Source organism: Corvus kubaryi, unplaced genomic scaffold, assembly GCF_017639235.1.
Source record: "Corvus kubaryi isolate FWS band 111438036 unplaced genomic scaffold, C.kubaryi_AGA036_p1.0 split1-131, whole genome shotgun sequence".
Lineage (NCBI taxonomy): Eukaryota > Metazoa > Chordata > Aves > Passeriformes > Corvidae > Corvus > Corvus kubaryi.
Genome location: NW_024582073.1, coordinates 1,934,342 through 1,946,663, shown reverse-complemented (window position 1 = coordinate 1,946,663; position 12,322 = coordinate 1,934,342). Strand labels below are relative to the sequence as shown.

At 37.1% G+C, this 12,322-nt stretch overlaps 1 protein-coding gene across 5 annotated transcripts in view; it reads right to left on the bottom strand.

The window, feature by feature from the left end:
- MTUS1 (microtubule associated scaffold protein 1) overlaps positions 1-12,322 on the bottom strand; it is a 117,206-nt gene that overhangs the window by 59,039 nt on the left and 45,845 nt on the right. For 2 of the 5 annotated variants that reach the window (XM_042053621.1, XM_042053622.1), the window contains exons 4-7: positions 7,936-8,118; positions 4,023-4,154; positions 2,105-2,194; positions 819-866 (exon numbers count right to left, since the gene is read on the bottom strand). In XM_042053621.1, coding sequence (XP_041909555.1) covers positions 819-866; positions 2,105-2,194; positions 4,023-4,154; positions 7,936-8,118 — 453 coding nt within the window. Of the gene's footprint in view, positions 1-818; positions 867-2,104; positions 2,195-4,022; positions 4,155-6,395; positions 6,639-7,935; positions 8,119-12,322 lie in introns of those variants that run through there. The other 3 variants (XM_042053626.1, XM_042053623.1, XM_042053624.1) reach the window with 3 other exon arrangements.

Below are 12,322 nucleotides of genomic sequence, written 5' to 3'. Positions count from 1 at the left end.
AGTATCTTTCAAAAAGGGCTTTTCAACGAGTAATTAATTACAAGTAGCTTTTAATTCAGCAAATACACACTGATTCTTGGGAAGCTAATTTAGACTGCCAACTCTCTTGAAAAGACCTGGAAACTGCTGCAAGTAGAAGCATCATCTGAGGACTTTTCAGTCTCTTGGCAGATAGAAATTAGCACCAGGTGTCCTGACTGGCGCAAACACCAAAAACAAACCCAATATGAACTCCTTAAAACTCTGCCAGATTTTGAAACGCCATCTGCCACTTAATCAGCTGCGATTTCTCCCTCTGCCATAAGAGCAGACACATACATCAACATGCTCTGATAACTTCAACTTCTTATACAAATGTAGTCTACAGTGATACACAAAGACAGCTCACACCCACAGGTTATCTACAATGAACGTTCCAGAAAAGGAAGGCTCTGCAGGATTCTCCTTTTTTTTTTTTTTTTTTTTTGTAAAGTTGCAACACACGAGTTCATTCATTACTTACTTTGGCTAAAAAGTAAAAATTACACCCAAGTTTCCTTTCCATACTTTTTTTTAATACAGTTTAAAGCTCCTTAGGTTTCACTGGAAACAGCGTAACAGAACAGACTGCATAGCCTAAGACTTGGCTAGCCAGAAGACAGGAAGTAAACAAAACCCAGGAAAATAGGCTTTTTTCCATATTCCTTGAAACTAGAGTCAGTGATAGCTTACAGAATTATCCATGTATCTGTTCTTCCCAGAAAAGAACCAATACACTAATATAATACATAAACTTGAGTTGCACCACATATAATATAAAATGCATTCAGAAAACTCACCAGGACCCAAACAAGATAGGCTTTGGTGTACATTTTTTCCAGGAGTACCTGCAGAAAGGAAACAAACAAACAAAAAAATTATACTTCAAGCCAGTAAGGGGCAGTAGGGCTGCCTTTTTTAAGATTCAAGATTCTTTCCATATAAGGTCCTCAAACTTTGCTATTTCAGTTTCTTTCTTGTGATGGCTGATGGCATGATCTACAGCAAGATTTAGCATTATAAGGAACTGCTTATAATGGAAATGCAGGATGTATTCCCAATTACAACTATCCTATTACAATTATTAGATTTAAGTTGGGTAGCACTGTTTTACTTTACTCATGCAAAGAAGACCACAGATAATGGAAAACTATCACCTATACTGGCTTTATAGCATTTTTTTTTTTCCTTCTGTATGCTACGGTTACTTTATTTGCATAGAGGAGCAACAAATTAACAACATTGTCAAATGTGCTAACAATCAAGTTAGATATAAATGAAACCACTGAGAAAGTTAACCCACCCTTACTGTATTACTTGAAAGTTATGTGAAAATTGACCTATGGACCTCATTATTTTGAAGGCTATTGAATGAAAGCAATCTTTCAGACTACTGGGTTAAGTGCAAAAGTCATGTGCAGAAGTTCATAAAAGGTCTTTTGACAACACCTTTCTGCAGGCTTTAGGAATAGTGTGTGATCCTATGGCATGGTTTTCATCAGGAAACAAGCTGCTTTTTACCGCCACTGCACTTGTTTCCCCCCACCTCAGCCTTGCAAATAGAGCTTTGCTCCCAAGTGAAAATCTTACAAAGCTTTTCCAAAGGTTTGTATCTGTTCTTTTGACTCACACTGGCAGAAAAGACTGATTTTAATTCACCGTTAAAGATAAAACAAACATCTGATACAGAAACATGAAGTGGAGTAAATATCCTCAACAACCAGAGCTAATCAGCATCCTCTCACAAGAATCTTGCTTAAATTGAACACAGACTAGGCAAAATCTAGTGTACACTGTGTCTTGCAAGCATACAGCTTATAAGCAGGTGACAGAACATCGTTTAACAGACAGATTAATTATCCTGTATTTTTAGTCCTTAATGGGAAGTTTCAAGCAGATAGTAGACAGTGAATGTCCCTAAAGCAAATAGGTAAGGAACAGAATTTTGCAGAGCCAGTGTCCAATACGGTGAACTGCAAAGAAAAAGAGCCAACTATCTCAATTATTCTGAAATCATAAAGCATAGCGGCTCCTTCTCAAGACAGAGAGATTCAAGTAAAAAATTGACTACACAACAGCTGATTACCTCTGGTCTCACTGACTTTCCTTGCTAAGTGCAGTGGCCCAGATGATTTTGGTGTGCACTGGTTCAGTGAAGAAGACCTGGTCTTGGCTCCTAAAAGTAAAAGCTTAGATGAACTTTAAAGTAGCACTATGTCAGCAATTAAAGACATATCTTACTTTTTACAGTTAAGTAAAAGATACACAAATCTACTCAAACACAAAAGGATAAACCTTCTAGAACATTTAAGCTGTATTTAAAATTAGCTCTGCTTTACCAGAACTCACCTTGGAAGAAATAAAAAGATAGTTTTAAAAACCTTCTAAGCAGGAGAAAACATTAGTAAAGATTTCATTTTAGCACTAAGATCAAGTTACTTTCATCTCAAAACAGCAGCAAATACAACGCAGCTACGGAAACACTGGCTGAAAGAGACCTCCAGAGACCAGATATCCAGACTCCCACTCAGAGCAGGGTCACCATTAAGACAAGATCAGTTGACCGCGCTTTTGTCTAGATGAGCCTTGGAAACCTCCAGGAAGGGTGGTTCTATGGCATCACCGGGCAAGGATGCATTTCCCACTCTACAATTTGCAAGCATTTCTGATTGCCACATCATCTGGTGCTACTGAGAAGAGTTTGGCACCATGGCCTTTACAGCTGTCCTTTTCAAGTTACTGACTACACAGGCTCAACTCCCTCAACTTCTCCTCACTGGACAGAGACCCCAATCATCTTCCTAAGTCTCCACTGGGTCTTTCCAGTTTCAAAACAACCCTCTTGGTCTGGGAAGGACCCAAAACACAACACAGTAGTCCAGGTAACACTGATCTGAAGGGGAATACCAGCTTCCTTTGGCCACACTGCTCCTGCAGGTGCTGAAGGCACACTTCCAATTCACTGAAGATGATGAGCTATGCATAGTTGTGCCACATGTGTTGGACCCCAACAGAAAGCATCAGCTTGTCAGAAAGCCGTATGATTCATGTTTGTTTCAAGGTGATTTCTAATTTGTGGCAAATTCTGTTTCATTTCACTCTTTACTTTTTTAAAGTATGTCTTTAGAGCAAGACGTTTGGCAGGAATCTCTTAACTTATTCTCAATTACGTCAGATAACAGCTAAAAATTTAAGTCTAAAGCAGGAGTACAGTATTTAATTAGGTTTATCCAATTACAATAACCAGTTCACCACAAAGACAGTCAGAAGCAAGCTGATAAAAGCTAGGACTTAGGAAAGAGACACAGCAAGCTTATTTATCTGCTCCCATTATGTTTTTAATTTTGCTCAGAGAATGAGTTGTCAACTGGTGCTGGTGGCTTGAGTAGAATAAGCATGGTCGGCCAATCAAGAGGTCCTAGCTCAAACAGAAATAGGAACCTGAACAATGTTTAATACAAAGGAATTACATTTAATGTTTCTTTTAGCACAAGATGATAAAACAAAATTAATTTTCTTGTCTCCATTAAAGCTTCTAATTCAGCCAGTAAGAAGAATATCAAGAAAAAGCAGCATGAAAAGCTAAGTTTCTGTGACTCCTCCCTTCGAAAGATGGGACAATGTCATTGATCTACAAAAGAAGATACATCTAATAATACCTTATTCAAAAATATATCCCCATCCCCTAAGGCCCTTTCAGCTCTGAAAGGGGTGAAGATAATACAAACTCTGCATAAGGACAAGAACAACCATACACTGAGGATAAATTCAGGGTACGTCTGTTCTGCAGATTACCAGCAGTGACAGAGTCTGTGCCTGAACTTTCTGAAAGAAAAGAACTCTTCTCAAAACAATGCAAACCCCACGCAATGACACCTGCCATGTAGCAAGGTGCATTTAGTCTCTGTACCACGAACATTTCAGCCTTCCTACAAAGTCTTGCAACACTTTGAAGCACCACTGATGTGATTTTACCTCCTCTATCTACAAACAGACTCATATACCTTTTGGAGTTGACCTCAACGAGTGCAATCTAGGTCTTGGTAATGCTTTCAAAGAGACAAACCCCGAAGTGCCATTCTGGCAGGCTGGTTTTGAAGGCCATTCTCCATTCCTGATGACTGTGGCACTTGCAGCTGCAAAACAGAATCACAAAGAATTTTCTCTAGGCATATAGAGTTTAGGGAACACTAAATCGTAAGCCAAGACAGTTTTACTAGAGATTAAAGGACCCTGAAAGAGGTTTGAGTTTATGCTCAAAATGGAAATTTTTCCTTGAATCACAAAAACCTGAAATTTTGGGAAAACATTGTTTCAATTACCCAGAAAAAATATGAACATACTTCTGAAGTAAGTACAGATTGAGTAGACTTTGGTTTGGGCACTGAAAAATTATGTATACTAACACATTAAAGAGCAAGAATTCACATGGCATTTACCAGAGACAAGCAAAAATTAAGTCACTGTGGAATTGTCACAATGCTGCTTCTCTCTCTAGTCATTAAAAAAAAAAGGGGGGTGGGGGTGGGGGGGGGGAAGCTTTTGTCATATATTACCAGGTTTGCCTCAGATTAGTGTTTTAATGAGACTGGCCTTTTTTTAAAGGCAATGTGAACTACACGACTAATATTGTTCATCAAAAGATGAAACATATACTCTTGAGATTATTTTAGTGTCTTTAAATAGACTAGCATACACCATGTAAGTTAACTACTTCAAAAAGATGCTTTCTGGCCATTAAATATTTTCAACCACAGAAAGAGGGTTTCCCTTTAACTAACACATGCAACTGAAGCCATCATTGTTTTTTTAAAAAAGGAAGTTGGAGTCTCTCTAAACACACAAAAGCTAAATATTTGCAAAAATATCTATAAACGAGGAACAATTTGCATAACACATCAGTAACAGTTATTCTGTGGGAATCTGACCCTGATCAACATCAGATCATTAAAACCAAGTTGTTTTAGTAAAGCATGAAGTGTGAAGCAGTCCTTAACATTTTTTGTAAATCACTAAATTAGGGATGTTTGCTCAGAGTTCACTGCAAGCAGTTAACAATTGCCTGCAAACTAGTGTGCTATTTCCTCTTCTAAATCAGCAGCACACCATGGAAGTCATGCTTGGGGAGAGTGAGCAGGCTTCTGGTGCAGACTAGTTAGGACAGTGTTCTGTCCTATTGAAAACTCTGGAGTCAGCTAACCAAACTGTGTGCAGGAAAAAAACCAACCAATCAAACAACAAAAAACCCCACCAAAACCCCACAGATTCAGAGTTTGATCGCTTTCGGATTCAAAGCTGTTTATTCATAGAATTTGGAGCAGCTACTGCAATCCTGAATAAAGACAGACAGGTATGAAGTGATCTCAGCCCAATAAAGATCTGAAAACTCATTAGAAGAATTTTAATGAAGTATTGACTGTACAAAAATGCAGATGCAGATCAACTGCTAGGATCAGCTTTTTAACTTCTGAAACACTATTTACTTTATATGTAATTATTCTAATGCAATTAAAACCTCGATTCATATTCTTAACCTCAGAGTTAAACATTTCAGTATGTTCAAAGGATAGTATTTTCAGCTCAGCACTAAAACTGAGATTACTGTTAAAAAAATCTAATTTTCAATGCTCAAACTGACTGCCTGCATGCAAAATATGCTTTTAGTAACAACAACATTTCAAACCTCATGATTTTTGAACTTCTCAAATAAGAAGTCATTTTAGAGAAAAGAATCAAAAAGTGCAAGTGTTCATTAGACAAAAAAAAACCCCCTAATGCTGCCACACAGAATTACCAATCCAAGGACATCCCATAACAAAGGGCTGAGCTGACAAAGCAGGATAAATGCTCTCCTGTCATTTTTTTTCTCTGCTAACGCAAGACAAACTCCGAACAAGCCAAGCACCTTTTTGATTTAATATGGTTGACAGGATGACAGCAGTTTGTCATAAATTTCATGACACACACAGCATAAGCCACCCATTATGATCTTTTGTGTCCCACAAATCTAATAAAAAACACTATAGGTTTACAAATTTTTTTCCTGACATTATTACATATTAGACTAAAGGAAAGAATAAAAAAACAAGAACAGCACTGTACTTAGCATTAGAGTACAAAGTAAATTCCTTAGTTCTTCGCAATTTGATTCAAAGTCACAAAAATTTCACTAACATATGAATTACACATAATCTAAAGTCATTATACTCACAATACCTTACTATTAGACATAAATAATTCTCATCTAGTGTAAAAAATTCTCTAAAGAAAAATAATCTCACAGAAAATCAGCAGATCAAAATATTGCATATATTTACCAACCTCCACAAAACAAAATACATGCTTTAGAATAGAAATAAAAAAGGAATACAACCTACTTCTCTTCCCAGTAAACGTGGCTAACAAAGGAACAATACAAAAGCTGTAAGACCCCACTACCAGCAATGTCAGTAACGTAATATCATAGTGGCTTCCTGAGTCAGTTGGTGGTGTTAGTGTAGAATTGATGAAAATAACAGGAGAAAAATTAGTTTCTGTGCAACTGCGGAGTCCTCCTGGTATAGTCATTTAAAAAAGATCTAAGCAAGCTTAAAGTCTACGAGACCGCAGCCATGTTCAGCCTCTCATATTGCTCTTGCTTGGTCTTCGTGAATCGGAGTGGAAAAAATTGTAAGCTTGAAGGCAGTGGACAAAACAGATTACAGCAGCTAGCAAATCAGGCTAAATAAGGAGTCATCTGTTTGGATACTTAATCTGAATACACTCCTTTGTTATGAAGCGGTGACCCCTTCCTTTGTTACATGAGGGAGCAAAATGAAGAGCAGACAAAGCTGCTTAGCAATTCCAGATACAGTCCTAAACCTGAACAGCAAAAGTCAACATGGCTGTCACAGGATCAGAACCAATCTCATTACAAAGCAACCTGCACACAATGCATATTTTATTACATACTCTTATTCATTTGAGGAATATGTTAGGTTTTAGTTTAATGAAGGCAGTATGGGGCCGGGGGAGAAGAACACGAGAAAATGTAGTTATGTATGTATGCATATGCGCATACATAAACCACAGATGCATGTTAAATCACAGTTCTCTTTTTCAGTCCATTGAAGACAGACATAAGTGACATCTGGCACAAACAAAAGGCCTTTGCCCAGTCTTCAAGATACAACAGGTGATACAATAGTAGCAGAATATTTGAATGCACTTATTTGAATATGCATAGCTGGGAATACTAATATGTCTGATAGTCGTATGTTATTTCCTTCACATTTTTTGCCCTCAGAACTCCTAAGAACTGCTGTAGAACTCATAACAAAGCAAGTCCTGTTATTTTTCTCCCTAGTTTTAATCAACATGGATTTGGTTAGTTCATACACCAATGTTTACAGCTACCTTAGAAATTACAGAAGTCTACCCATGCAATGATTGATCTTCTAAAACAAGCATTTACCTGCCTGTAATTTCATCTACACATTTTGTGTTAAAACTCTGAAAGCAGATATAAATCGGTTCAAGAAAATAATTAGTATCAAAATCCTGTAACACACTGCTCCAAATATTATGCCAAGTAAACCATTCTGTTCAGATTTATTACACTACTCGTAAACACTGGAAAATCTTGCTTAAGAAGACATGATGGTTATGTAATGTTTCAGGATGGAAGAGAAGTTGTACCAAAATTTCTACTCATCAACCCAAAATCCAGGGCTCAAAGCTCCTTCAGGCAGTAGGTCTCAAAAAGGAAAGCTCTAAGTAAAGAGGCAAAAAGAGTAAGACCTAGAACTAGTAAGTAGTACAATCAGAATTCATACAGGTACTCGTCAGACAGGACTCCCTTCCAAGAGGATTTTTTCCCACAAGCAGTTGATGTTGGTTATCAATCAGTTAAAACCCATAACCCTCACATATACTTACAATTAGTGCTGAAAAGACTTTGCTCACTCTGAGCACTGCTGACTGATGAGAGGCTAGGTGTTCTCTCAAGCACTGATCTTTTGACAGGCACTTTGGATTTGGCAAGGGATTTACCAAAGCTAGTCCATGAGGCTGGAGAATTTTTCACTGAGGCATGCTTCTCTCCTGGCAAAGATCCTACGCCTGTCAATTAGGGGGGAAAGAGGAGGGAGAAAGAAGAACAAAAGGCATAGGAAAGAAACTTAAACATTTACTTCTTTTACACGTATGCCTGCAAATAAAAATATTTACACAGTAAAAATTCATATAAAGTGGCTTAATCTACTTCCTACTGACACGGTAAAAAGTGCTGTAGATGCAGAAAAACCATTCCAAGGACTTAAAGCCTCAGAAACAAGTCAAGAGCTTTACAGATTGGCCTTGGTGCAGACATCTGCACAAAAAAAAGGGCTGTTTTTGCATTCTCCTACCTAGCATTATGGTTTGCTGTACCGGCAATCCCACAAAAACATAACCTCTATTTCAAAGACAATCCAAGAAAGGATTCTTCTGTTTGCTCCTCCCCAAAACAGATTCACAACTCCACTCCCCTTTGACAGAACACTAAAAGATAATATCCTTTCAAGGAACTAGACAGCATGAGAGTATCAAATTGTTTTGTACTCATACTAAAAACTGAGTAGTTCTACAGAACCAGTTTAACAGCTCTTCCAAAACCAAGTTCTTAATGGCCAGCTGGTGCAGCAACATTTTTATATTAAGTCCAGTTTTCATTTGAGCTTGTTGAATATAAACACCCAACAGCTAAGTTAATCAAATAGGAAAAGCACCTATACAGGAGATAGGTGTAAGAGGAGCTCACTCTTGCACTACTAACAAAGCAAATACACTTTCCACAAGAAAATTTGAGTTTAGTCAAATTAAGCTTTCAGTTTATTTCTGAAAAGTGTGCACCTAGATTAAAATTTCAGTGGCCCAGAGAAGTTACAAACACACAGACTTCTTTTGCCAGCTCTGAGTTGACTCCTGCCAGCTCCAGTATTGAGATCTTAATACAGCCTTCTGAACATGGATAAGAGGTTTTCATTTTTGTAAAAAAACAGACATATGGAAGACAGACTTAATATTTTTTTAGAAAATATTTTGTTACTTATTATAACCAAAACTATCTAAAATACATTAATTTTTCATGTCACTGCCATTTTCAAGGCTGATAAGACAGTTTATCTTACTGGAAAAGAAACAACTACAGTGTCTCAGGTTTGACTTAAAACAATCAAATTTCTATTTAAAGGGAATACCCTTCCCTTTATTCTTGTTACTATAAACCTCATTTCAACTTCACTTAAGCTAGAAGACTGCTGAAATATGACAAAATTAGCTAGTAATTTCACCTTAAGCAACACCAGTTTTACTACAGGATCTCTACTCTTAAATACTAATCACCAAGAAACCTTCAATTTGCACCAAACCCAGGAAATCATGACATTAAGAGGATTGCATTGAATTTTAGACAAGAAAAACATGCCCAGTGTCCGCCTTTCAACAGTAGGTGGTGTGACAGGATTAGATAACTTGTCTCAAAACATCCTGTATCAAGTACGCAAAATCAGGATCAGCACTGGTAAAGGAAGGTACATCCAAAGCTACTTCCCTCAGTTCAGATCAATTCAGTAACAAAAGAGAAACCTCACTTACAATATATACTAAACCTGTATTAGCATATTACACACTGCTGGTCACAGAATGTAACATGCAAGCTTCAATGAGTAATTAAACAACTTGCATCAGATCTCTCTTCACAGGTGCACTTTTACTACTTGTTTGTCATTACTATGCTGAACTCCGATTCTGTATATAGCTTTACTGTAGCCTGTTATTAATCCTCTGAGACAAAATTATCAGCCATATTTTAGATTTTTTTGTAAGTTACTGAAAGGGACAATTGAATATATGGAACATGATAAAAAGAATACAAGCTTTGTTGTGCTATGAGAACACCACAAATTCACATTTATTAAAACACCTCTGAAACAGCACTCCAGGCAACATAACAGAAATAATTTTATGTGTTCGACCAAAAAAGTTTCTGTCACATTTTTACATCATAGAACAAACCTGACAGCTTTATAAAATCTTCCACATTGTTTTCTAAAATCTTTTTTCATTAATGGGTCAACATACCAGGAAAATAATTAATCCAGACCAGTCAGAAATTCCTTTTCTAAATAGCCTCCCAGCAAAACAAAGTACAAAATCCAAACAACTCCCCAAAAAACAAACAGAAAAAAGTGCTGCTGTACAAACACTGTGTGTTAAGTTTGTATGACTTACTGAGTTAAAATTCTACATTACAAAAGGCAGCTAGAGGAACAAATGCGTTTTATCAGCTGCATTTGATTACTTAAAGATGAATGTAACATGTTTGATTGCTATTGTGCTGGACTTGTTCATCCAGTCCAAAATATACAGGAACAAAATCTGGTTTTCTTCACAGTGATTTTCACTCAAGAAGGGTCAAAGTAAGCATGTGAAAATCTCAGTCTTGTCTAGTACAGCATGTTCCCTATTGATGATTTGCAGCAACCCCAACTTCTCTGCAGAGGCTGGAGTGCGGCAGTGCTCAGAACTCAAACCCATCCAGAGAGCACAGCGATCTCTAGGATGCCCAGTTTCAAAAGCAGGTCAAGCAGATTACCTTTTCTCTTAGTTCTTCTGCTGCTTGGTACTTTCCTATAATGCTTCTATTATAGTAATTACTCAAGCACTCAAATACATTTTTCAAAAGCCCAGCTCGAGGGAGAATTTCTTTTAAGTCATGACACAAGATCATTAAGCAACTACTCTAGGTATTACTTCAACTAATATTTTTAAAGGTTTTTTCATAAGTACCATGCGCTAAGAAGTCACACGTAATTAAATGCAAAGGTTTTGAAGACAGAAGCAGGAAGATATGGTATACAAACCAAAGTAGTGGAAATGAGCAGAAAAGCAGGATATTTAGTCAACCATTATTATAAAGACAACAAGCAGTAGCATCAAAGTAACAGGCTTTCACCAGTTATTTAATCTAGTCACTCAAGTGGGATACCAGAAATACCACATTCCTTTACACTGAACTAATGAGTTGGCAATCCTTTAGAAAAAAGTCTCCATGCAACAACCAACCATGTTACTTGAACTATGTTAGAGTATCTCTTGTATTGGAATGGAAATAAGCAAAGAACAAAGCTCACTCTTCAAGAAGCTCTGAAGTCAGCTTTCATATCCTTACTCAAATAATCATCCTTTTATATCAATCCCTCATAGGTGGCTATTGTCAAGAAAAAGTTAAGTCTTCCTTTAAACAGCACTGGAGCCTAAAAAACCTCACATTGCCAGAATGTTGACATGAGGCAGACTGTAACATCAAATACCTGTTCACAAATTCTGAAATTTCATGTCCGCCATTTCAAAACACATTGACACATTTTACATCTAGAACTGAACACTGAGAAACTGGCTTTCACGGAGCTACATGACACCTGGAAATGAGTGGTTGGAAGCCTTTTCTAAACACAAACTTTGGGCACACTAAGTGCAGAAGCAGTTTTTTGAAGGATACTTTTTGTTGTTGCTGCTTTTGTTTAAATCTAAGGCTAACTCTAATAGTTGGTTTGGCCTTTCATTGCTTAACTCTTGAAAATGCTGAATTTTGGATTTTTGCTTTATGCATTTCTGATTTTCCTTAAGAGTTCAAATATCCAAAGGGCTCTGTTTTAAAAATGCTAAACTTCTTAGCTGGTGAAAAAGCCCAGTCTAAGCCTAAGAGTACAAGGTCTTTCCAGCAGACCAATCTTAACATCGGTGTAAGAGTGCTTATGGTTGCCATTTTAAACAGCATAAAGCAGTAGCAATACTAACTAATTACTTTTCTGCTGGCTGCAAGCTTCCCAGTTTACCTGATCAGCCATTCAGCACTATTAACTATACTATCTGGTATGCTATACATGTATCAGCATTCCTTCAAGGAAAGAAGAGTGGCTACTGTATGTTTCATAATTCTAAGGTAATGTCTTTCTAATTACATCACCCTTTTAAAGTCTCAAATTACTACCAAAATTACCGAGAAGGCAGGACACAGTTACATTCTGTTGCTACGAATGCTCAAATGTTCAACATTAACATGGACAAAGCCAGGGAATGTCAAGTTACTTCTGACTCTTGAAATATTTACAGGAGAGAAATTTACTTGTTTAGAGGATAACAGATGGTCAGAGAACAGTTTATATAAGGCAAGATTCAATTCTCCATTGATACAGACTTCCACAGCATTCGTCCCGTTTCTCTACAATCTTTAGACAGGCAGCAAGGAACCAGCAGTGAGCTAGTGCCAAAAATATAACTG